This window comes from Eleutherodactylus coqui, chromosome 5 (genome assembly GCF_035609145.1).
Source record: "Eleutherodactylus coqui strain aEleCoq1 chromosome 5, aEleCoq1.hap1, whole genome shotgun sequence".
NCBI classification, from domain to species: domain Eukaryota; kingdom Metazoa; phylum Chordata; class Amphibia; order Anura; family Eleutherodactylidae; genus Eleutherodactylus; species Eleutherodactylus coqui.
The window spans coordinates 159330347-159357799 of NC_089841.1; the positions used below are offsets into that span (position 1 = coordinate 159330347).

The 27453-nt window shown below is 44.7% G+C and overlaps 2 protein-coding genes across 2 annotated transcripts in view; one reads left to right on the forward strand and one right to left on the reverse strand.

The window, feature by feature from the left end:
• Positions 1–12176, forward strand: part of YDJC (YdjC chitooligosaccharide deacetylase homolog) — a 46974-nt gene extending 34798 nt beyond the window's left edge. The window contains exon 7 of the mRNA XM_066603513.1: positions 12131–12176. Within this exon, the coding sequence (XP_066459610.1) occupies positions 12131–12168 (38 nt within the window). The 3' untranslated portion in view covers positions 12169–12176. The remainder of the gene's footprint in view (positions 1–12130) is intronic.
• UBE2L3 (ubiquitin conjugating enzyme E2 L3) lies at positions 3105–23309 on the reverse strand. Its single transcript, XM_066603514.1, has 4 exons — positions 23208–23309; positions 7801–7896; positions 6437–6623; positions 3105–4059 (listed from the first exon to the last, which is right to left on the reverse strand). The coding sequence occupies exons 1-4, from the start codon at positions 23232–23234 to the stop codon at positions 3905–3907; spliced, it is 465 nt and encodes a 154-aa protein (XP_066459611.1). The 5' UTR covers positions 23235–23309; the 3' UTR covers positions 3105–3904.
• Between the last annotated feature and the right edge of the window lie 4144 nt (positions 23310–27453).

Here is a 27453-nt window from a genome sequence, read left to right on the forward strand (position 1 = left end):
TTCAAATGAGCAGCACTCCCCGGGATTTCTGTCCTTTGTATGTACGTTTAAATGTTATTGATGAAATCAACCGAAAAATAGAACGATTTGAGCGACTTATGAGGCATGGTCATTGGAGCTAGACTAGTCGGACCAGTATTTCAAAAACTGCCAACCTAGTGGAGTTTCCTCGTGCAACAGTAGCAAAAGTATATTGAGAATAAGCCAAAACATCCAGCAAAAGGAGATTCTGTGGACTTAATTTATTGACGCAAAAGTTCAGAGGAGGCCAAGAATCGTTATTTATGCCACACAGTGAGCACCATAGAAAAGAGAAAAAAAGACAAAAAGAATAAATGCCATAATTGCTGATTATTAGAGATGAGCGAACGTACTCTGTAAGGGCGATTTCGCAATCGAGCACCGCGATTTTTGAGTACTTCACTACTTGGGTGAAAAGTACTCGGGTGCGCTGTGGGGCAGGGGGTTGCAGAAGAGAGTGGGGGGTAGCAGCAGGGAACAGGGGGGGGGGAGCCCTCTCTCTCTCCCTCTCCCCCCCACTCCCTGCTGCAACCCCCCGCTCACCCACAGCGCACCCGAGTACTTTTCACCCGAGTAGTGAAGTACTCGAAAATCGCGGTGCTCGATTGCGAAATCGCCCTTACCGAGTACGTTCGCTCATCTCTACTGATTATCATTCATTTGCTGCCCCAAAAAGAGCACAAAAATTGACCAAAAAGTCGCATGTACCCCAAAACGGAACTAATAGAAATTAAAACTCATTCAGCAGAAAAAATAATGCCTCACATAGATCCATTGGCATAAAAAACAAGACGTTCTGGGGCTTGGAACGCAGCGATTCAAATGCAACTGTTTTCTTAAGTGTTTTTATTGTGTAAAACTAGTAACACTTAAAAAAAATATATATAAATTTGCTATTGCCACGATTGTATTGTCCTGCAGAATAAAATTGGCATGTTATTTATATCATATGATGAATGCAGACAATGAACCTTTAAAAACAATGGCAGTTCTAGCCCTGAATGCCAAAAGTAGCATTCTTAAAACTGAACTTCCACCCAACACATAAAACTAGCCAGATACAGTGAAACCACTTTGAGACAATCTCCCAAAACTGCATTAAAAAGTAGTCCTCTAGGCTAGGGGGTAGGCCTCCTGCACACAGGCGGAAATGCCTGCTGCCATAGGATTGCATTAGATAATGCAATCCTATGCAGACAGCCGCGATTTGACCGAGTGAAAACTCGCGTGGTAAGCAAATTGCGGCATGCCCCATTTCTCGCAGAGGCCCGCACAGAAACGCCACCTCTGACGCGCCGGCTCTGCTCTGCGCATGTGCCAGTTGGGCGGCAGGTGGCACATAGAGCGAAGGAGACGGCAGTGCAGGTGAGCCACGGTGGTCACTACAGGGGCACGGCTTGCATCCCTCTGCGAGAATTTTTGCAGCGGGGTCCGACCCAGCCGTCTGCAGAAGGCTGTAGTCTTCTCAAAGATGATGGTCCATAGGCATAATATACGGTGGAGCTGAAAATCTGTCACAGGATAACCGGTATGAATAAATGCCAAAATGTGGTAATTTACATTCTCTTGTTTTGTTATGGTGCCCATAATAAAAGCTGTTGCTTTTTACCAATTGATGCAATGACAAAATGAGTTTATCAGGTTTCGAGAAGCAAATGATTTACTAATACGTGGCCAATTTTATGTTTTGGGTGCCAAAAGTAAATATACTCAACTATTTGTGGGAAGGCAGCAAATGTACTAAAGTAAAACAAATGAGAACTCACCTAAACTTCCCTGCAGAGCGATTAGTGGCGATAGCAGTAAGTGCAGCACATGACTGCTGAGGCGTCATAAATTGCAGTGATCACATGCGGGAACGGCACGTCATCTCTGACAATTTGTAAGCAAAGACCAGCAGAGATCAGTGGAACATCAGCACTGGAGCAGCAGAGAATTGAAGTAGTATGAATTTGCTTTATTTTGTTTTACTTTTATTAATGTATTATTTTTGCTGCCCATCCTACCAAAACTCCTTAAGAGATCTGTCATTAATCCTGACTTGTCTTATTTAGTAAATACTTGTATTACACATAAATCAACAATTCTGGATCATCTTTTCTCATCAAGTTTCTTATCTTTTGTTATTTCTACCAAAAATAAGTGAATAAATAGACAATTTGGTGACACTCCCTTTGTCAAAGGAATGTCTCTAAGTGTCTTAGGGCCATTTACACGGGATGATTATCGTGAAAAATTCAGTCAAAACTAATCTGCACGTTGTCACGTCTAAACGCACAGCCATTGTGCACTATTCCTTTACAGTTTGTTGGTCACTCACTCTCAACCATTATGAAAATCATGTTTGACACTTCGCCGATTGTAAACTACCCTCTGCTGAGCGGTGATCTGCATGAACGCCAACAACCTAGCTGTGACGTCACCTGCTCCTGCTCTCATTTATACGACTGTCGTCCCATCTAAATGGGAGTTTACACTAAACAGTGTCAGACTGTGTAAGGACACCCCAGATTGGTAATACCGAGTTGTCAATTTATTCATACAATTCTAGTAGGAATAGCAGAGGAATTCCATAACACAACATAGAACTAAAGGAGTTTGTCCGACTTAGTCATTTTTTATCCCACCAGGCTTTCACCATGTGTAAAAAGAACAAATCTGCTTCTATTCGTCTCTCTTGGCTCCTCACTGTTTCCAGTGCAGACGCTCCAGGTTTCCACCCCGACATACTGTTTACAGGCTGCTGCCAGTGACCGAGCTCAGAACTTAATTGCCAAGCTCGGTCATTGGCTGCAGCAGACTACAACGAACCGTAGACAGGCTATGGTGGCGCTGGACACAGTAAGAAGCTTGGAGAGATGAGCATAAGCAGATTTGTGATTTTTACACGTGGGGAACCTGGTGAGATCAAAAATGAGCAAGTTGGGCAACCCCTTCAAAAGAAAAGATGATCCAGAACTATTATATTATGAGTAATACAATTATTTACTAAAACAGACATGTAAATAAAAATGTATCAAATAAGCTTTAACATGCTTTGAAATGCTGGTTATATCTGAAAAATTGAGTGACAACAGGGCAGCTTGGTTTACCCCTTTAATAAACATAATCTCAGCATCCGGCAGAATTACAGAAGAACGGGCTCATTTCCAACAGTTTAAAGTTTTTTTTTTCCTTTTTTTATTTAATATTCTTTATGTTACAAACTGAAGGAGAACTTACCAAGTCCCACAAAGCACAGTGCAACACTGAAAGGAAAACTAAGAGCCGAATGTTCGACAATCCCCCTCCCTTTGGTGGGTTTATATGGGCCATGGTTAATCCCTCCAATGTCAGAAATTCAAAAGACAGATCTGACACTGAGAAGACTTCTAATGGGAGGGGTAGTGACAACAGACTAAAACCTTACAGATAAAGGACCTTCGCCTGGGAGTGTTCAAAGTTAGCTGACAGGAGTATTACTTAAAAAATAACAAAACAAAAAAACACCTACTCGATGCTACAGTTTAACCCTATAGGTAAAAAATAATCATTGAGTTTTGTGTGTCATTTATTTCTTAATACGGTAAATGAAAAACATTTTCTGCAATTAAGAATGAAAAAAAGTGATTTTTTTTTTGTTTTTACACAGAGAGCAGAACTGCACTCCCAATTTCACACATTTTTAATCCTCCTCTAACAGTTTTAAGTTGAGTTTAGCGAAAGCCGCGGGTTGACGCTGCGCCTCTTATCCGTGTTCCCGCGGAGTCCTGCCTCGTGTGTATTTTCAGGGTAAAGGTGAAGGAGGGGATTCTGAACTCACTGACTCCAATTCTTCAGTTGCGCTTTTTGAATTTGTGTTTGTATTTTGTGTGTGTTTTCCTCTGGCGCTAGGCCGCAATAACTAGTCCACAGGTCGTTTCTCTCCGTATTTCTTTGTAAACTCTTCAGCATTCTTACAGAATTTTTTACGGTCCTTTGAGTATTCTTCTGCTAGATCTGCACGCAATGGGTGCTCTGGTTGGGGATCGTTGACCAGGGCAATGAGAGATTGGATGACTAGATAAAGAAAAAATGTGAAAAGAAAATGTGAAACCCACTGCAGCAAATAGGATTTCTACAGGACCAATTATCATAGAATCTCAGCAGACAAGTACCAAGTATACCAACAACTGTGCTGCCAACACCATCTTTACAGAAATTCATATTCACTGGCCACCAAACTGAAAAAAATGTTACTTGTCCATCCTTGATATAAAAGGACAGATGCTACAAAAAAATACACTTTCAACTGGCATTCTATAGGATAAACCACTTGGAAATTGCATTTCAACAAACAATAAAGAACTTCGTTATAAAATTACCACAAAAATTCCTTTAAACACATTTAGAATGTGGGTCATTTTGGACTTCAGGATGAAGCATATTTTTCTGTTCTTGTCTCACCGCATTCTGAGAACCATAACCTTTTTTAGCTTACTTATTTTTTGCTGATGTTGCTATGCAGAATCTTGTTTGTTGTAAAATAATTTTAACCCTTTCCAATCCAATTTGTATCCTGGTTTTCCTAGGGGGCTTACTTTTTTGCTGTCGTTATACAACGGCGCTATCTGCTGGCTAAAGCCAGTACTGCATGAGGTGACACGTTGGATAGGTTCCGACAGCAGAATCTGGCAATATACAGTAAGAGAACCCCGACGGGCGACTTCCAACATCGGAGCTGTACAGCCTTAAATCATAATGTCTTCAGACGTCAGACAGTGTATTGGAAAGGGTTAAATTAGGTTTTAAAAGTGACCTTCCAGGCCCAGAGAAACAAAGATGGCTGCACGATCCACAGTATGCAATAGTAGTCTAAGACATTGCAGGCTGAATTGACTGGCCAATGCTGCAAAACACTGGTCAATCAAGGCAGGTGTAGTGTCTTAGACTAATGGTACATCTTACTGCACAATGTGCATCAGGCAGTTCAAGAAGCAAAGATGGCCACACAGCTTCTCTAAGGGCTGCTTTAAGATTATTGTATGGGTTGCAGTGGATGATATTTATGTAATTTTTATTAGTTTCTTTTAATAAAATGTATTCTTTATGTGTGCTCATTTTTTACCAAATTATTATTAGACATTATTTACATAATTTGGTTGTCCCACAAGTGAACTTTTACTTTATGTTTTCCATTGTATTTGTGCCCGTGCTTGTAAAATGTGCAGGCATACCTTACGTTGCTCTAATAGAGGATCACACAAGACAAACCTGGAGGCCTTTATTAGCCCCATGGCTGTTCTTTAAATCAGTGTTCCCCAACTCCAGCCCTCAGGGACCTCCAACAGGTCATGTTTTCAGGATTTCCTCCATGTTGCACAGGTGACGTAATTATGGTCGGTGCCTCACACATTGCCACAGCTGTTCTTACTATAATAGATCCTGAAAACATGACCTGTTGGTGGTCCCTGAGGACTGGAGTTGGGAAACACTGCTTTAAAACAATCAGCACCATAATTAACCATTGTGATGCCACAATCAAGGGCAGAAGGTTGGAGAATGAGAGTAATATGGAAGTGGTGGAGCACTACCCAGGAGGTTAGAGTCTATAACAAGGGTCTTTGTTACAGATTATTGTCTCCCTTTTTTGTGTGGGAAGGAAAACACTAATTTATGGTGGTATAAACTTAAATTTAAAAAAAAAGGCCCAGCCTACCCAAAAAGCCACACCTTTGAAAGAGGATGCATAAACAGGGTAAAGAAAAGGAAAACAAAATAGGTGTGGGCGCAACCTATCTTCAAAGAAGCACGACACAATCTAGTTAGCTCAACACCTCTGGTTTTTTTTTTTTTAGACCAGCATAAACCTGCTTCAGGGCTGACTTTGGTGGGAATACACCAATTGCCTGTCACACCGTGGAGATCTCCTCTATATATTCCAATCAGAGAGGAGGTTGCACGGCATGGAAGTGACTGCAATATACAGAGATCCCCAAAGTGTAACAGGCAATTAGTGTATTCCCAGCAAAGTACTGAGGAAGGGGTGCCACAGAAACGTGTTTATATGTGCTGGACTAAAATAAAAACGGAGTAGTTCAGCTAAATATAATGGCAAAAGGCTGGCATCGGGTTTTCGCCAATAAAAGGCCGCTGCCACCTTCCCTCGTGCGGATGACGATATGGGCACCACTGCTGTTGTATATTTTAGATAGCAATTTGTGAGCTGTCCTTATCCACTCTGGAATCAAGGCAAAGATTATTTTAAGTCTACTTAACTTATTCCTAGATAGATAAAACTAAACCCATATCTTTCATAGTAGACTAAAACTAGCTGGCCAACCAGAAAGCAGCAGAAAACCCATATATGTAACACAAACCACCTGTAATCCAGCAAATTCTACAATATATCATTCTTCTATATACGTATAAAATACAGATACAAAGTATTCATTACCTTGGTCAGTTTTAGTTGCTGGTTTCCAGTTTTCAGCACTGATCACCGGCAGGCATACCTGGCCTTTCTCATCAATATTCGGGTGGTAGATTTTGGTTTTGAAGGTTATCTTGGGTGGCTTGAATGGATACTCTGCAGGAAAGTTGATTTCAATTCGAAATGCTCCTTTGTCATATGGAGGATTGTCCTGGTGCCATACAAAACAAGAGATCATCTTGGGAATGTTTTTCTTTTACATAAGAATCATATGTACCCTATGCACATTCATGATATTTAACCTTTTCAAGCTAAACTTTATAAACAATTAACCAAGGAAGATTCAAAGATTTTACTCAAATAAGAATTATTTCAAAAGAATAAAAAAAAAAAAAAAATCTAGAAATTTTTTGGGCAATGTGTATTAGATAGGATAGGCCAGCAATGTGTGATCAGCGCAAGTCTCATCAATCACAAAAATGAAGAGGCTACTGAAGTCCTAGTCATTCTGTAGTTATACCCACACATTAATGGTATATACTAAGGGTAAAATCTAAAGATTGTCCTAAAATAACTTAAATAGGTGGTTGAGTGGAAGAGACCATTTACTTCTTGTGCCCTCTACAAGCTTCGGGAGTAATGAGGAGGCAATTCTCACTCTCATTGCTCCACCTACTTGATATAAACTGGAGCTGGAATATGAAGTGATCATGGATGAGCTTTATAATACAAACTCATAATGCAGGATGCGAACTTGAGAATTTACATTCCAGAGATGCTGCTCCTAAATACTGGAGCAAGTAGCATCAGAGCCCAGATATCCTTAACTCCAAAGGATATGGGGCCATGAATCCCGCCTTTATACCATGTCCCCCACCATGTGAATTCCCTGAGTATGCGAGGCATTCTCATAGCAAAAAAGCCTCGCATCACTGTGGGGTAGAAGGAATCCCCCGCCGCAGCTGTCACAGCCGTGGCATAAGATCGCAGAGTTTCTCCAATTGCGGCTGGTGCTGCTGCTGCCGCCGGTCCCATTGAAAGCAATGGGCGGTGCAATGCGAGAACATGCACAAGATAGAACATGCGACGATTTGTTTCTCGCATAGAATCATGATGCCAAGCAAGAAAACATCGCTCATGTGTATGACCCCATTCAAAAGAACGTGGTTCATAATTTGCAACGTACAAATCTTGCACGATTTTCTCGCCCACGTGAAGCCGACCTTAATGTGCTTGATTACAATGATGGGGCCAGCAAGGCTGCACTATGATTTTTGTTATGAGCTGTGACAGGCGTGCGTCTATCATCATCAGTAACTGTGATAGCTGTATCTACTACTGAAAATTGACAGATATGTATATCTCTCCTCCGATCACTGTATACTTACTGGAACTATGAGCCCCTGCCAGGTCAGTAGATTGGCTTCGTCAACCTGTATATTACGGAAATTTTTCATCCCAGATTTGCGGATTTCTTCAAGCTCCTAAAAAACATAAATGAATTAAAAAGTCACAATTGGATTTAGTGCATGGGACAGATCCTCCTTATGGGGCCAATTTGGCTTCGGAATGTATGGCAATTACCATAAAGGGACAATCATCTCGATAGTCACTGACTTCCAGATAAAGTGGTAGCAGCCATTCTGAGTACACAAATCTACCGTATGAGGCTATATTCATACGGGCCAAGAAACGTGGCCCGATATCACGCTTACCAACGTGCATTATTCACACCGCTGTGAGGCATTTTTCATTAAAAAATGCCTGGCATTGCTTCTGTGAAATTGCTATCCTCAGGCATTGGATGGGACACACGGAAATACAACATACCCAATCCCTCTTTCTTACTACTGGAGAAAGGGCTGGGATACCAACATACACATTAGACTGGATCGTCTACAGCAATTTGTGCATGCCTGGCTTATAGTGCTACAAATCCGTAATATTCATTCATTTTCCAAAACTCAATAGCTGACATCCATTACCTGAGACTTCAGTGTCACATGAGTACATTATATCTCATATACAGCTCATCCTCCTGACTGTATACTTCTGATCTGTAACTTATTTAGGCGGCTATAAAAAAGGTAATAAAGGTTTCCCCAGCAGGCAGAAATAGTATAGCCTCAGCTAGTGCTGAACTCATGGATCATGAGATTGATTTGACACTGAAAGCAAAAAATCTCACTATTAAGATGGTGCCCGATAAGCATCAGACAGGGGACTGCACTGCATGGAAGTGACTACAATACACAGATGAGATCTCCAGGGTGTGACAAGCAATCAGGTGAGGGGGGCAGGGATGGAAAAAGTGTTTTAGCTGGAGTAACCCCTTAAAAATATACAGATTATCAGATTTATATGGGATAATTCTAATAATCAGTACACATTAAAGAGAACCTGTCAGCATCTACAGGGTCACTAACCCACAAGCATACGGTTAGGTAGCTAAGGTGCATCAATCTAAAGAAGCAGTGGACGCTTTCATATTATCTAGAAAAAGGAGTTCTAATTTACTGGACATGAGTCCAGGACTCCTCTCCATATGCAGTAGAGAGCTGTACTGGCCTCCACCTCATATTCACATGTGCCCAGTTCCACTAGGCAGGAGTCCAGGACTCATCTCTCATAAGCTATAACTTCTTGTTTTTAGATAATACCAAGCTAGCTGCCTGTCACAGGGGCATCTTTAGAAAGCTCTACCCCAGCTGTCTAATAGCATGTTCATGCTTTAGTGACCCCAAGAGTGCTGACAAATTCTGTTTAAGAAATTGCTGTGCATGCCCATCACCTACTATACGTAAAAACAATTGGGATTGAGTTTAAAGGGCCATTCTAGTGAAAAATCTTTCCATCCCTCACCTGATTACCTGTGTTCTCTGTATATTGTAGTCACTTCAATGCAGTGCAGCCTCCTGACAATGCTTTTCAGGCATCATCTTGGCGCTGGGATTTTGCTTTCACTTTCACTACTGTGTGCCATCAATCCATGATGCATCAGCACAGCATTACATAAACAGTTGGAGACGATCAACTCTACTGCAGGGAAAACATTGCCTTCTGTATTCACCTTAATAAGCCTCAGACCATAAGTATACAGTCCGAAGGATGAGCTGTGATCTACTCTAATAGAACTGTGTGACAGGAGCCTCTAGTCATCTGTAACTGAGATACGCGTCTGTGTCTCCCTCTGAAGAGCTTGTGTTGTAGGGTCGATTACACAAGAATTATGCTGACTAAAAAACTGACTAGTCAGAGTACATAAACCCAAGTAAACGTGAGCTGGGTAGAATTCAGATCACAAGACCATCTGAGCAGAAAAAACAGGAGTTTCTGATAGAAAGGAATAATTAACCAAGTTAATACTAGCCAACTTAAATATACTGAAGTGTCCCTTTAAGTTACATGCAGAAAGGATAGGGTTCCACTCCCCCCATGTACTTGCAGGCATCACACCACCCCATACTGTCCTCTCCCCAGCTATCAGTGTCCCTTTACTGCCCCTCGTCCCCCCATACTGCCCTTTCCCCAGTCGCAGCCCTCCACTACTGTCCTCTACCTTGCTCCTCAGTTATCAAAGCCTTGGCCCCCCTATACTGTCCTCTCAAGCAGTCGCACTCAGCCTACTCCTCCTGTGCGGTGCTCTTTTGCAGCTGGCTGTAAACGGATAGGCCAGGAACAGTGCACTATACAAGCCTAGCCCTGATTGGCTGAGATTCAGCCAATCAGTGCTATACCTGATTTCTCTCTGGGTCTTCAGTGCACAGCATACTGTCCTATTCCCAAGTGCCTTCTCACCTAGTATTCTCTGTCCTGCTGCTGTCCCTTGGCACCAATACTAGGCACGCTCACAATATTGATACCTGTAATTGTGCATGATTAAAATAGTGAATTGTATTACATTATTTACTCCGCCCGAGTGACAGCAGAGTGAAATCAATGGGTTTGCGTAAATATGCACAACATACACAGAAAACCTGCATGTATATGAAAAAAAAAATCAACCTAATTTTGTGCATAAACACGTGGTGCATCTGCACACACAAATACATGCAGGAGCAGGCGAAAGACGCAGGCACGCAAACATACATCTGAAATGTGCTTACACCCGTGTGAGCCTGGCCTTAGGCTCGGTGCACACTCATAGAGTTGCACTTCAGGTCAAACAACACGTGGACACAACGCAGGCACATACATTAGCATGTCCCATTTCTGGTCAGTGACACGGACAGGAGTAGGACATGCAATGTGTTTTTTCATGTTAATCTGCACATCCCCATAGACTATAATGGTGCAGAGCGCTGCCCACGAATCAACATGTACTGCACATGCCCTGAAATATGCCAGTGTGCCAGAGGCCTAGGAGTACATTTAGACCGGGCACTTTTGTTGCTTGTTTTCTTGAGTGAGGAGACTAATGTCACAACTTCTGTCTGCAGAAATGTTGGTACAATTTAGATGCAGCTTTTTCACTTATGCATTTCTGCCAAAATCATGCATAGACTGAATGATAAATGTGGGTTATTGATGTAAATGTTGTCTGGATTCACACGATTACCCCTTTAAAAAGGATAAATGAAGGCAAGGGACAGAAGAATAAATGTTGTCACTGCAGGTTCTGGCTTAGAACGCCAGGCACCAACAGTTCAGAAAAGTAACAGGGGGCCTTACCTTCACTTCTTCTATTAGGAGTCTTTAAATTGTCACTAACCTTTCCACAAATTTGTGCTTTTGTGATAACCAGCAAAAGTGCAACTATTTACCTAAAATGATTCTGTGCTGAAAACTCCCTGTAAAGTGCTGGCCACCAGGGGTCTCTCCTCCTAAAGGTATATTTACAGGAGAGCATTTCAGCCGGCCTCCATTCACAGTAAACCGGGGTCTCTCAAAGATTGAGCGGCTCCCATTTACACGATCCAATAGTCACTTGGTTTATATTTCGGCTACGAAACCAAGCGATTCTGACATGTGAGCAAGTCCTGCCCAGTACCCTGTCAGTGGCTGCGGGTACACAGGACAGTTATCACCCGAATTAACTGTTTCAAGCAATAATTCGGGTGATCATCACGTAATGTACCTTAACTTTCTGTCAACTGCCTGTTATGTGAAGTTTGTATCTTGTAACAACAACACCAAGACGGATAACAGAAACTGTATGTGTGGGGCAGTGTTTGCTTGCTTCTGTCTCATGCCATCCATGGAGAGGGAAGGAAGCTGCAGGTGGCAGACAGAAGCAAAGAGACACACAGATGTGCTGCTGCAGCTTCCAGTAAGTGTTTAGTGTGTCACAGCTACTGAAATCACATCTACACTGGTCAGTACTGCTGTGTAATGTTGTCCATGGTGCTGTTACTTATAAGAGAGAGAGAAAATATCTCTCTGCTCTTCTACGTATGCTGTGCATGGAGCCATCATAGCAGCAGTCTCAACCCACCCAGCTCAGGGAAGACTGAGAATTACAGACGCAGCCTGCAGAAGAGAAAATTGGTTATAAAAGCAGGACACAAGTCATATAATGACTAAATATAGTATGATCCTCATGTAAACACAGCAGCTTATTCTGAAAAGTTATTTGAAAGTGTATGATTTAACACTTGATATATTTAACATTTCTGCCACTTAGCTTGAACCACCATTTATGTTGATGCAGGTCCATAAAATTGACCACTGTCCTGTACATATTTTGTAATCAAAGTAATTTTTTTCTTGTCTTCTCAGGCATCATGACTCAAACTATGTTCACATCTGTGTCATAGCAGCTGAAAAATGGAATTCAAGCCATGGAGCGTCTGTCATATGACTACACCCGTCAGACCCCACAGACTTGGGCTGTCAGGTTCCATCATGGAAAAAAATAGGACTGCATGCAGCACGATTAGTTTTTGTAGCAAATATGATGTAAGTCGCACCAGAAACTCCCATATTAGCATAATTTTTAAAAAAATTAAAATCCCACATATTTGGTATCGTCATATCCGTAACGACGCAATAAATTGAACATGGTTTTTTTCCTGCAAGACAAAAAAAGAAGCAAAATGCTTTTTTTTTGGCCTCCCAAAAAACACAATAAAAGTGATCAAAAAAGATCTTTGTCCATGGAAAAATAAACAAATTATAGTGCTTTGAATGCAGCCATTTAGAAAAAAAATAATTTCCAAAAAGAGGGTTTTTATTCTAGAAAAGTAGAAAACCCTAAAAAAATTTATAATTTTAGTATCGTTGTAATCGTACCGGCCCGCAAAAAAAAATGTATTGTGTTATTTACGCTGCATGATTAAAGGGGTTGTCCCGCGGCGAAATCAAAAACATTTTTTTTCCTACCTACCCCCACATTGTGCCCCGTTAAAAACAATTCCTTTGTTATTTAAAAAAAATTAAAAAAATGCTTACCTGCATTCCCGTTCGGGCAGTTTCTTCTTTTCTTCTTTTAACCCCTTGAGTGGCGGGTTTCCTACCACCCTGTCGTGCCCACCAGGGCAGGTTTTTTAAAATGGTCTAATCATTGAATTTCAACTAATTTTGCAGTTGCGTCTCAAGAGCCATAACTTTTTCATTTTTCCATTGACATGGCCATATAAGGGCTTGTTTTTTGCGGGACAAGTTGTGATTTTTTAAACAGGGGGGAGGAAAAAAAGAAATGGGGAAAAAAGAAAAAAAGGGGCCATGTCATTAAGGGGTTAAATAATGTATTCACTTCCTTCTCTGGGTTATTACGACGCATGGATACCACATTGTGATTATATTTTTGATTTTTTTACAAAGTAAAGGGAGACGAGTGTTTTTATAATTTTTTTACTTTTTTTTTTTTTTTGTCCCTTTAGGAGACTTCCACAGGGACCCATCAGGACCCCTGATCACATTCCGGGGGTCTGATAGTGACAGCCCTTTACATGCTGCAGTCACATAGACTGCAGCATGTAAAGAGTTAACAGCAGAGATCAGAGGTTTTCTCTGATCTCTGCTGTAAGAGCTAGTACCTAGCTGTCCTCTGACAGCTAACAACCAGCTCTCCCTGCCACAGAGACCATCGGCTTGCTTCTGACAAGCCGATGGTCTCTATGGCAACCTGTAAACAAAGCAGGAGGTTGCCGGCACATCGGCAATATCTTCTGCTGGTTTTTCAAAGCCCTTGCTTTGTTCTCTGTGGGTCTGTGCAGGCAGAGCACACTGTCACAGCTTGTGGCATTGTGCTCTGCAGCTCCCATAGTGATACATAGCCCGGAAATCTTCCGGGCTGTATCGCTATGAGCAGTGGAGCTCGTCCCGGAAATTTTCCGGGCGTGCCACTCAAGGGGTTAAAGATGGCCGCCGATCCTTTCCCAATGATGCACCGCGGTTTTCTCCCATGGTGCACCGCGGGTCTTCTCCCATGGTGCACCGTGGATGTCTTGCGTTCCACTGCCGATTACAGCCACCTAATTGGCACCACGTGACGGAGGCGGAGCTACGATGACGCGGAGAAGACCAGCTCTCCGGCGCGAGCACGCCGGAGCAGCCCCATTCAACAGAGCAGAAGACCAAACAGCGCAAGCGCATCTAAAGAAGCCAGAAGATGCAGAAATTAGTCGGAGCCATGGAGACGGGGACGCTAGCAACGGAGTGGGTAAGTGTATAACTTCTGTATGGCTCATATTTAATGCACAATGTATATTACAAAGTGCACTAATATGGCCATACAGAAGTGTATAACCCCACTTGATTTCACGGGACAACCCCTTTAATGCTGTGTAAAAAAAAAAAAGAAAATCTATGTCAGAATTGATGCATTTTCTCTTCCTATCATAAAAAAAATTAATGAAAGTTTTACAACATAGTCTTACGTACCAAAAAATGGCACCGATAAAAACTACAGTTTGCCACATAAAAAACAAGCCGTTATACGGCCGTGTCGCCGGAAAAAAATAAATAAAAAAGTTATGGCTTTTGAAAAATTAAGATGAAAATCCGCCAAAGATAGTTCCATCCTTAAGCCCAAAATAGGCCATGTCCTGAAGGGGTTAAAGGGAAGGTGTCATCAGAAAATGACTTGTACAAATCAAGTTTTTATGTTAACATTTAAGAATTTTTGGTGAGGTTTTTAAACATTTTCAGTCACAATCTATATTTTTAGAAAAACCCTAAAATTCAGCATTTGTCACACTGACCACAGAGCTTAATAATGGTCTGATACTGCTTGATCCGCTGAAAAAAATTTAGCAGCAGTCAACTCATTATCACCACAGACAGGATTATAATGAAAGGTAAAAGGTTTATAACACAGGATGCACCATTCACAACAGGCGAGGTTGACAGCTCACCTCCTCCCCTACCATGCAGAATGTCGTCTGCACAGGTCACAGAGCATGTTTAAAACAATTTCCCATAGAAGTCAATGGGTCAGCTCCTGTTCATTGTGTGAATGGCCCATGAGGCTGCTGTAAAGCATCTCTTAATGCTGTTAAATGCAGCTAGGGCAGGATGGTCGCCCCCACAGTCATATACAGTAGAATACAAAAATCTATAATCAGAATCTAAAAACATTAGGAAATTGGAAAAGGTTTCATTATCTGCACTCCATACCTAGTGGGTGCTGGCTGTGTCAAAAAGCTGACATGTACACAATGGGCACGATTAGACCTAGCTAGCCATTAGCAGGGAAGTGGAGGGGGCTCCCACCGTCACCCCTCCTTGACCACAAAGGGTATGGGTTGCCATGGCAGTATGTGGCTTAGAAAAGGCTTCCAAGCCTGAAAATGTACTCAAACCTGCCTGTGGTAGAACATAATAGACAATAAGGAAAAGTACAATATATTGCAAAAGTATTAAAGTACATTATACAAGCAAGAGACTCCATGTTCCAAGTCCCCTAGTGGGACTAAAAGGAAAAAAAATAAAGAATATAACACTGGACAATATGAATGTAGAATTCTGTGACTTCCAACCACAGTGCATTATGGGAGCTCAGACAGTAATCCCATTAAGCCAAGTGCCAGATCACATGACTCCCCAGAATGAAGGTGAAGGAGCAGAATTCCGAAGGCAATTTTGAATGAGTAGAGCGGAAAACAAGACAGAAAGCACCCAAAGAAAACTACGGTGTCCTATCTATCTTTATCCGTTCAGTCGGGGGCCGACTCTCAAACACTTTATGGATCAACCCTCTCCACGGGATTTCGTTTTAAGGCGTCTTACTGTTATGAATCTGCCCTAAAATAGTAGATATCTGACATACAACACAGCAGGATACAGACTGCCATCCTACAGCTATCAGCAAAGCTACTGAGCATCTTACGTAGGTAGAAGCAAATGATGGAAAATTATATTGCACAGTGAGTCAGCACCAAGAAGCCAACTACACATACTCAAGGTATTAGTGTATCTTGACGCCACCAGGAACTCCTGGTGGAGTCAAGATTGACAGTGGGGTGACGACCCCTGTTCCTGATTGGCCAGCTGGCAGCCTCCTCTCCCATGTCCTGGCAGTTAGTGAGGAGAATGAGGAGGGGGAATCATCAGCAGTGACAGCTACAGCAGGCAAAGGGACACTAGCAGACATCGGGGTTGCTCTCTGCAGCAATCTTCTGCCACCTCCACTCCCCGCTGTCAGTCTCCCATTTCCTGGCCTGGCTCCTTGCGGCAGTCCTTTCCTAGCTGCTCTGCACACCATTGTCAGTGTGGTCGTTTCCCCTGTAGTGTCCCTGCTGCCGCCGACTCTCCTCTGCCACCTCCGCTCCCCGTTGTCACTCATTCAGTCTCCCGTGTACCGGTCCCGCTCTGCCACCAGCGATCCCCTTATCTCTGCTGTCAGTCTACCCGCGTACATACACAGGTCGGGGATGAGCAGGTAGCGCACCGCAGGGAGCCTTCTGTGAAGGGGAGTAGCTGAGCTCTGCTGCATCAGCGCTGCATGCCTAGTGATGTTTCCCTGCTCTCCACGCTTAGGGTTCGGCTTACTGTTCCTGGTAGGCTGACATTAGTAACTGTAGAACCTTCTTGCAAGCCTCTCCAGCTAATAACTGAAGCCTAAGTGGAAAAATTAAACCGAACCTTAATCGTGGAGAGCAGAAAGGAAAATAAAATCGCTACAGACACAGCTAAAGGACCTTCAAGGACCTGGGGAAATGGAGCCAATCAGGATTGAGGGGTGTGACAGGGGCGTTACTGCATCCCTGCCCTGTCAAACCCTTAGCTTCTTGGTGGCATCAAGATACACTAATACCAGTACATTTGGTTAGTGGTTGCTGCATCTCCCAGCCCCCCAGTTATTGTTTTAAATAATATATTTGTATGCAAGTTGAAAAAGTCATTCCTTTGGAAAGTTAAGTAAAAAAAAAAAAAAACAAGTTGGAAAACTTCATATACACTATACATTTGTAAAACTCCCATATACATGGGAGACGCTTTGACCTAGAGAAAGTTGCACCAGACTTCTTTCTTGGAGGGGGGAATGGAACAATTTTTTTCCAGTCACTACATATATGACACTAGAGTTCATTTATTAATATTGGAGCACAGTGCGCTCCAAGCTGTACTACGGGTCACACTTCATAATGACACTGTCTGACATTGAGAAAACTGAGGTCAATGCATAAAAACATCTACCCTACTGTATACAGTGTCTCCAGACTGTAACAAACATTCCCATACGGTGCATTTAGGTGGAACGATTATCGTTAACATATATTTAAATTTTTTTTTTTTTTAAATCACTGGATCATTGGAATACTAATCATTCAGTGTAAAGGCAGCCGACGGTCAGACGATGATCACTTATCGTTCGCTTCATGCGAGCATGAAAATCACTGTTGGCTCGCTCACCAATACCCTACCTTTTTAAGAACTATATAGGGCAAAAACACTGCAGGTGTTCTGCAACAATAGGGCGGCTTCACACAGCATTGTTTAGAGAACGAACTTTCAGTTTCTGTTGCAGTTTTTCGGGCCAAAGCCAGAAGTGGATTCGGCAGGAAGGAGAAGTACAAGTCCTGCATTTATAGTTCTCTCTCTTTCTAATCCACATCTGCTTTGGCTTGAAGTAGTACATCAAAAATTACAAGGGAGTTTTCAAAGAAATGGTGTGTGTGTGTGAAGCCACCCATAGGCCGGACTCACACGGGCGGATTTAAATTGCGGAATCCACGATCAGCGTCCGAGCGGACGATACACCGCAATACGCAGGCATTGAAAGGCATGAACTTTAATTGGTTCACTCAGACGTGCGGATAGAAATAGCAGATTCTGCGAGTGAAAGACAAATTGCAGCATGCTCTATTGTAGCATAGATTCCGCACAGACGGCCTCCACTGAAGTCAATGGGTGCAGATGTTCCATCAGAAACATTTGCAACTTCATAGGAAAATAGATGGAAAATCCAAAATACCAGCTATAGGGGAAAGAGAGATCTATCTTCTGCGCGGATGATACCCTGTGCATATGTGCACATCCTGGGGGAAAAATGCTCGCATCCGCGATCTTCCTCAACCATTTGCAATTACTTTCTGCAAATGATCACGTCTTCCGCTGCGGAATCTGACCTATTCGTTTGAGCCCGGCCTTCAAGTAGCAGCAAAATTGATGAGATATTAATGAATCTCATCCGCATACTGCGAACAAATCCACAACAGAATTGATCTGATTTTGAATTCACAATATGTCAATGGTTTACTGTGGAACTCACCTCTTCCAATGAGCAAAACGAATTCCATGGCTAATCCATATGTTATCACAGACTAAGGCTGGGTTCACACGGGCGCGTAGTGAAATGCTGCATGTATAATTGAGAGTTTTACCGCTGTGCGAGTCTGCGCATTGCTGGGTTTGCCTGCACATGACAGTGTATCTCACCCCTGCTGTTGTGTGCAGTCTGCCTGGTTCCTTGGTTGATTTTTTTTTTTTTATTTACCGCTGTCACTTAGCAATGTTGCGTATTAACGCCGCATATATGCAATGTATTGGCCCATTTAGACAACGATTATCGCTCAAAAGATGTCGCTCAAGCGACCTTTAAGCGATTATCGTTGCGTCATTTACAGTGCAAGATGATCACTCACGATGAGCGATCACCTTGCGCTGCCAGCGGAGGATTCAGAAGACAAGCAGGGTGTCCCGGATCGTCTTCTGCATCCAGCTGTTCCCCGCTCTGGGTGCCTGGCTGTTATACAGCCAAGCGCTAGCAGCAAAGGATGCAGAAGACAACCGCAGTGGCCCCACTTGTCTTCTGCATCCAGATGTTTTCTGCACGGAGCACCCGGCTGTTATACAGCCGAGCGCTTCATGCCAGGTATGTAGAACAAAGCTGGACCGCTCTGTTCTTTATACTCAACCCGTTATCAGGGAGCAGGATACAGCTGAAACAATGGCATCAGCTGTATCCCACTGTAAATCCCTAAAAAGGCTCATCGTTATCTTACAGTACTCTGAAAGACGACAATGAGCGACAGCTTAACGAAAACTGCACAAGGTCAGTGCAACACAATTGAGATTATCGCTCAAAAGATGGCTTTTGAGCACATTCTGAGTGATAATCGTTGTGTCTAAATGGGCCTTAATTGTGCATGTACGGCAGTTATTACGCTCTCATAGAAAACAATAGAGCTCTATTGTGCGTAATAGAACAGGTTGCGTTCTTTTTTACGCGTGTTATACACGCTATATGTGAAAGTTTGATTCATAAGTATGGGGGCTAACATTCTGTCCCCACATGACTTTAAATAGCCAGGCTGGCACAAATTCAATTTTAAATCGTCAGCTTTGGACAATATTGGCATAGACTGGCAGCAGATGGTTACACTACTGCAGCACTGCATTGTAAACAAAGTATTACAGCCTCAGACGGGCATTAGGACTTTTAGGCGCTTAAACTTTCACAGAGGAGCGAAGATCGCTTGGTGAATGGAGGCCGAGCGAGCCAGAGATCACTTCCGCCTCCATTCACAGTAAACAGGTCATCGTTGATAGATGAAAAACTGCCTGTTCACACAGTCCAATCAGCATTTGATTTTTATGCCTACACAAACTAAAAAAAACGAACGATAAGCGAATGAACCGCCGTTCAGTCGCTGGCAGCATTTAAACGTAACAATTATCGTTCAGATTCCCGCCGACCAGTGAGAATCTGAAAGAATCAGTCGTTCCATGTGAAAGGAACAAACTCAGCATGTTTCCTAGGCTGCATCCGCACGGGCTACAAAATCATTGCTACAATGTGAAGCCCATGGGTTCCAATGGGTTCTTTACATGAGCGATGTTTTGTAGCCCGTGCGGACGCAGCCTAATGTCCATAGATGTCAGAGTACACGGCAGCTCACCTGGGGCTTTCTGCTAAACTACAGAGTTACATGGGAGACCCTTGGTGTTACCTATACAGGCCCTGGGAACCAACACACCAGACATGGACTTGTCGTGTCCAACCTTTTGGATTGGTTTATACTGGGATCTGAGGCGGGTTTCACACAAGCAGTAAAATCACGTGAGATGAATGGGTTCATACACATGAACGAGGTTTTCCCACATGCCACCGCGATCTATCTTCCTGCGATATGGCCCATTGTGTTCAGTGGGGCCTGCGGCAGCAGCGCCGGCCCCATTGACAGCAATAGAACTGCGATCCTCTGCAAAAGCCGCAGCAGGGAATCCCTTCATCCCCACGGGGAATCCCTTCAGCCGTAACGGGGGTGAAGGGATTCCCCGTGGGAGTAAAGGAATCACGGCCTGATATCGCCCTCGCCCGTGCATAACTAACCTAAGGAAGTACTATGCAGCCCATATATATTAAAGCAATGTTTCTGGCACCCCGACATGTCAGGGGAAACATGCCCAATACTTGATTTTGCCAGGAAAGGGCAGTCTGGCTCGTCTTTTACTCCTGATTGAAACATGCATGTAATAGTGAGGTCAGGAAAGAGCAGTTTGTGGCCTTGCCTAGATAAGGGAATCATACTGGGAGTGGTGAAAATTTTAGACCCCTACCGACATTTTTGGCCATAAGGCGGCGACTGGGGATTTACATCTTTCTGTTGACCGTATGAGGGCTTATTTTTTTTACATAGTGATCTGTAGTTTTTATTTATACTATTTTTTTGGTTAATGTGTTGTAAAACTTTTTTTGGGAGAGTAGGGAGAAAAACATCAATTGTGCCAGTTTTTTTGTGTTTTTTTTCACAGCATTGATCATACATGACATGTATTTTTTTTCTGCAGGTTGGTACAATTATGATAATACCATTAAAAACCCTCTCAATTAGATTTTTTTTGCACTGCGGCATTCAAATCCCATAACTTTTTCTATTTCTTCAACTGAGCGCTGTGAGGGCTTTCTTCTTTTGCGTGACAAGCTGTACCATATTGGGGCAACTACGGCTTTTTGATCACTTTTATTGTGTTTTTTTGGAAGGCAAAATGAACAAAAGCATTTAGACCCCATTTTTTTTTTTTTTTTTTTTTTTTTTAGTTCAGAGTAGTTTGAATGGAGGGACGGCCACGGACACATTTAGGGCTCCTGTCCACGGGCGAATTTTCACTGCGTTCCCAGCCGCGGGGAAAGCGCAGTCCCCCTGTCCACGATCGGGGAATCATAGTGATTCTCCGCTCGCGGACGGCAAATGCTGTGAATTGCCACGATTCTCCGCGGTCAGCCTGTCAGATAGGCTGACCGCGGAGATCCGTCTACTAGCTCCTGCTCCCGGCCGGCGGCTCCCGTGGCGGAGATCTGCTGCGGGATATCGCAACGCCTGTGGACAGGCAGCCTTAGTCAAACTTTAGAAATGACATTAAAAAACACTAACAATGGGCAAACTGATGTTTGCCATGTTCTGAGACACGGGTGGAATTACTAAATATCAAATATATGCCCATGCCCACTAGAGACGGTCCACGAGTGAAAATATTCAGACCCCAGACCAACACTTCCAGACTGGTTGGCTTCGGCCACACTTTGATATGAGGAGAGGGAATTCTATCTGTAAGCTGACTCATTCATACTTTGTGGCTATCTAATATCCGTGAACAGGCAGCTCTAAAGGGAACCTGACATCAACTTCAAGTGCTATAAACTAAGTTACGGCGCTTCTAGTTTAGATAATGTGGAGTCCAGGAGCCCATTTTCTTACTCAGAGCTTGACTTTTCAGACGTCCGTACGTCCATAGCTCTCATAGAGATGAATGGGAGGGCACAGTTTTCTGAGAAGTGTCTTAGCCGGCCATGTGCGGGCTGATTTTGCCGAGTTTATAGTGCTTATACTTGAGGACAGGTTCCCTTTAAGATCCCCATATGCCTTAAACTAAAGCTGATGAAAATGGACAAACAGTTATCCTGTGGAAAGAAGGCAGCCATGTTTGAATTTTTTAGCCGATCGTCGAATGAAAGATCCTTCATCCACAAGCTACATTATTTGAAAGATTGTCCTTCGCCGGGAGTCACTGAACATATATGGCCGGTCTGGGCTACAACGTGTACAATCGTTCAGACGATAGGCCATCACCACCCTACTATGTTTTCCTACTTTACCTGCGACATTTCGACCATAGCGGTCGTTCTCAAGAATGGTGGAACCATTACAGATGGAGGTACGCTCACACGGCGGAGTCACCATGGAACATAACTCCACCTCTAAAACCTACGACTTTTTTAATGTGGTTTTTCACGTGGATCCACAATGGAATCTTCAGTCAGTGGGCGAATTCCGCATGCGGAATGTCAATGCGGGAAATCTCGTGTCTGCCCCAAGAAGTGACCGGCGGCGTCTTGTTAGTTTCTGCTTCAAAATTCCACATTTTCCCCATTAATAAGATAAATTCCGCATCCCAGATTTTTTTAATGGTACATCATGTCTGCGGATTCCAGATGTCGGTAATTCCACATTTCTTGCCCTAATACTGAGGGCAGGAATGGCAGATTACCCACCATCGGAGGGGGGGGGGACCCTGCTTGTTACCTACCTGATCCTACTGAGGGATAAGCGGCACCAGAGATGCCTTATAGCCACACAATGACCCCCACCTCCTACGGGCGTGCGTTCAGCAGCTCCATATTGGGGAGTCAGAACCATAACCGGACAATGTAACCTTCCCCAAACTGTGGCCCCCAGCTGTTCCCAGACTACAACTCCCAGCAAGCCGGGTAGCACCCTGCAGCAGCGGGAGAGCCCCCAGGTGGGGAACGGCGAGGGCTACCGCCAATACATCTGGTTTTCACGAGACTCGATGACTAGTAATGGCGGACCGTCCCCCGGCTCATCATCACCCCTCCGACGGCGGACATCAGTAGAAAGGACCCCATTATAGCCAAGATTTTATGGCTTTACTTCCCCATAAAGTTTGCCCCAACAGCCAGTAAGGTATATAGTCAGTAAGATCCATAGGTGCCGGCCCCCTATAGAGCCGGGGTGGAGGCGGCTACACGCGGCTGGAGATCACCCGGATAGAAGGCTGCAGCCCGGCCGGGGGAGACATGTCCGCTCGCCGGTCCGGCCGGCTCAGCAGTAGCTCTCCGGCCATTGCTCCTCAGCGGAGATTACACAATGCCTCTGCCGCACTATGTGAGGGGGTTTCAGCCGCCGAGCCCGCCGTGTCTCTCGCTCTCCTCGTCGCTTCTCCCCTCAGATGCCCCGTCGGACCCCCCACACAACGCGGAACAGGGAGTGCCGGAGTCGGCGGGCGGCGCGGGTGAGGCCAGGGATTGTGGGCCTAGCCCCGGGTTCGGGGACCCCCCATATTAGGGCTCTTAGTTCCCTCACGACGCCCGGGACGTAACTGGGGCGCCATAACGGCCCAGGAAACCGCTTTTCCGAATGAAAGAGCCGCCCTATCCCCCCATTACCTTCATCAGCCTCCTGCTGGCCGCCATCTTGGATCTGAGGGGAGTTCCCACAATGCATCACTGCTAAAGGGCCGGCACTTCCTGGTGCGCCCAGACCGGGTCACCGAGCAACCGATGGGGGAGCTGACAACACTGAGCACGGCCTGTACGGCTCCCGTCACCCGGTGGTGCCCGGGCATGGCGGCCCTACAGCATACCAGCCGTGTGGGCAGATCATGTACAGTCACTGCAGTCAAACATCATCACCTCATGAAGGCAGGGGGCGCCCTCCTACCGACACTAAGAAGTACAAGAATGGGGGGTCTACGGGATTAGAAAAAAGGGATATTCTCATAATCCTCAGAAACGGCCTCACATCTGCTCATAGCCGAACTGGGCACAGCCACCCAAATTACCAGACAACATGGGGGCACGGCCACTCAAAATAGCAGACGACATGGGGGCACAGCTAGGGTTACCACCAAAAAAACAGACAGCAGGGGGCACAGCTAGGGTTATCACCAAAAATACCAGACAACAGGGGGCGCAGCTAGGGTTACCACCAAAAATACCAGACAGCATGGGGCACAGCTAGGGTTACCACCAAAAATATCAGACAGCATGGGGACACAGCTAGGGTTGCCACCAAAAATAACAGACAACATGTGGGCATGGCTATGGTTACCACCAAAAATACCAGACAACAGGGGACAGCTAGGGCTCCCACCAAAAACACCAGGCAACAGGGGGCACAGCTAGGATTACCACCAAAAATACCAGACAATATGGGGGCATGGCTAGGGTTACCACCAAAAATACCAGACAGCATGGGGCACAGCTAGGGTTATCACCAAAAATACCAGACAACGGGGCGCAGCTAGGGTTACCACCAAAAATACCAGACAACAGTGGGCACAGCTAGGGTTACCACCAAAAATACCAGACAACAGGGGGCACAGCTAGGGTTAGCACCAAAAAAAACAGACAACAGGGGGCACAGCTAGGGTTACCACCAAAAATACCAGACAACAGTGGGCACAGCTAGTGCTGCCACCAAAAACACCAGACAACAGGGGGCACAGCTAGGATTACCACCAAAAATACCAGACAATATGGGGGCAAAGCTAGGGCTGCCACCAAAAATACCAGAGAACATGGGGGCACGGCTAGGGTTAGCACAAAAAAAAAAAACAGACAACAGGGGGCACAGCTAGGGTTATCACCAAAAATACCAGACAACAGGGGGTGCAGCTAGGGTTACCACCAAAAATACCAGACAACAGTGGGCACAGCTAGGGCTGCCACCAAAAACACCAGACAACAGGGGGCACAGCTAGGATTACCACCAAAAATACCAGACAATATGGGGGCACGGCTAGGGTTACCACCAAAAATACCAGACAGCATGGGGACACAGCAAGGGCTGCTACCAAAAATACCAGAGAACATGGGGGCACAGCTAGGGTTACCACCAAAAATACCAGACAACAGGGGGCACAGCTAGGGTTACCACCAAAAATACCAGACAACAGGGGGCACAGCTAGGGTTACCACCCAAAAACCAGACATCATGGGGGTGCAGTTAGGGTTACCACCAAAAATACCAGACAACCGGGGGCAGGGCTAGGCACGTGGCTTATCACCATGTATGATTTCAACTCCGTTATTCCAGTAGCCCCTATAGCAATAGAGCCAGCTGTGAGTTGCTCCTACCTAGTAATAATAATAATAATCTTTATTTGTATAGCGCCAACATATTCCGCAGCGCTTACATAGACAGGGGGAATACAGAAAGACAAAAATTACAGGACCACGGTTACATAGTAATCAGTTGATTGATACAATAGGGGTGAGGGTCCTGCTCCAACGAGCTTACATACTACGAATAGTGGGGTGATACAGAAGGTAAAGGGCTGGAGATGTGCGCGGTATGGCAAGGTGCAGAGTGAGGGATTCTATACACACAGACAATGGTCAGAGATTTGGCCGTGTGACAGCAGAAACGGTATGACTGCAGGAGGGGTTTATGATGGCTAGCAGGGATTGCAGTCAGTAGGTCAGGGAGCATGTTATCAGGCGGAGTACAGAGGGGTTTGTTTAGGGAATGCGGTATGCCTCCCTGAAGAGGTGCGTTTTTAGAGCACGCCTAAAGTTCTGCGAGTCCTGGATTGCTCGGGTAGCCTTTGGTAGTGCGTTCCAGAGGACTGATGCTGCTCTGGAGAAGTCTTAGAGGCGGGAATGAGAAGTTCAAATTAAAGGGGCGCTAGCAGAGCGGAGAGCCCGGGCTAGGTGATGGATTGAGATGAGGGAGGCAATATAGGGGGGCGCTGCACTGTGGAGGGCTTTGTGGATGAAGGTAGGGAATTTAAATTGAATTCTGTATTTAATGGGCAGCCAGTGCAGTGACCGGCACAGGACAGAGGCGTCCGAGTAGCAGCTGGACAGGAAGATGAGCCTGGCTGCCACATTCAGGTTGGATTGGAGAGGGTAGAGTCTGGTGCAGTGGAGGCCGATCAGCTACAAGTTGCAATAATCGAGCTGAGAGTGGATGAGGGCAACAGTAAGCGTTTTTAGCGTGTCTACAGTGAGAAAAGAGCGGATTCTTGCGATGTTCTTGAGGTTCAGCTGACATTGGATGTAGGGGGTAAATGATAGATCAGAGTCGAATATGACCCCAAGTAAAAAAGTTAGCACTCAGCAGCACTCACCACAACCCATAAGGGGGGGGGGGGGGGCTTCTACCCACAGGAAAAGAACTGCATGCCTGCACTGGGACTGAATCCTGGTCCCAAAGGGTTAAGCATAAAACGTCTTTTTGCACTTGAAAACTTGGACTCTGCTGCCTACTTTCTTCTTTATTGAATATGACCCCAAGGCAGCGGGCATGTTGTCTAGAAGTTATGGTGGCGCCACACACTGAGATGGAGATGTCAGGATGAGGTCGGTTAGTGGAGGTTGCAAATACCAGTTAGTCAGTTTTAGAGAGGTTTAGTTTTAGGTAGAGAGAGGACATGGTGTTAGAGACAGCGGACAGACAGTTGGTGATGTTTTGGAGGAAAGGTGCAGAGATGTCACCAGAAGAGGTGTATAGCTGAGTGTCGTCTGCATACAGGTGGTATTGGAGGCCAAATCTCCTGATGGTTTGTCCAATATGGGCTGTGTAGATAGAGAAAAGGAGGGGGCCGAGGACCGAACCATGGGGGACTCCAACAGCAAGGGGAAGAGGAGGGGAGGTAGAGCCAGCAAAGATAGGTAGGAGGAGAACGAGGAGAGAGCAGTGTCCTTTAGGCCAATGCAGCAAAGCATACTGAGGAGGATTTTGTGGTCAACAGTGTCGAATGCTGCGGAGGGATCGAGGAGGATCATTAGCGAGTAATCACCCCTCGATTTGGCTGTCAGTAGGTCATTGGATACCCATGTAAGGGCAGTTTCTGTCAAGTGTTGAGGTCAGTAGCTTACCCTCAGTGGCGCCAGTAGTAATAATGTCCCCTTATTGGCCACAATAGTAATAGTGCACCCCCCTTAGTGGCCCTAGTAGTGACAGTGCGCACCTCTTAGGGCTCTTTCACACAAGCGTTTTTTACCGCTTATTATGCACACAGGTTTTGTGCGCGTAATGCACGGTAACCAACTTTATATTTTTTTCAACTGTGCCCAACACACACGTCGTATTTTAGGCGCCTACATGCCTAGATAGTGTGTGGGGATTTGTCGGCACGCAGCAGTACATAAATGCATTGCATAATGTTTTGTGCTCCCAATGCGGGAGATAAGCCCACAAAATACACTTGTGTGAGACAACCCTAAGAGGCCACAATAATAATAGTTTGCCCCTTTAGTGGCCCCAATAGTAATAGTGCCCGTTTAGTGTGCCCCCTTAGTGGCCATGTTTCACAGCCCAATATCACACTTGCCAACATGCAAGGAGGATCACGGAGTATCTCCCATTTTTTCATTTGGAGACATCACATTGCTTCGCACTCGCGTACAACCTAGCACGTGGTGCGATGCTGCCACTGAAAACAATGGGCGAGGCGATGCAAGGGAACGCCGCCCAAAGATAGGACATGCCGCAATACGATGCTTGCAAAAATAGCTCATGTGTATGACCCCATTTAAAAGAATAGAGTTCATATCAATGCGAGCATTGTGCGTCTCGCAACGCACGTATCTCGCATGATTTTCTCGACCGTGTGAAGCCAGCCTTATTCCTAATCTCAGACAATCACTTTGAAGACTGATGTAAAACGCACTGGTGTTCAGCACA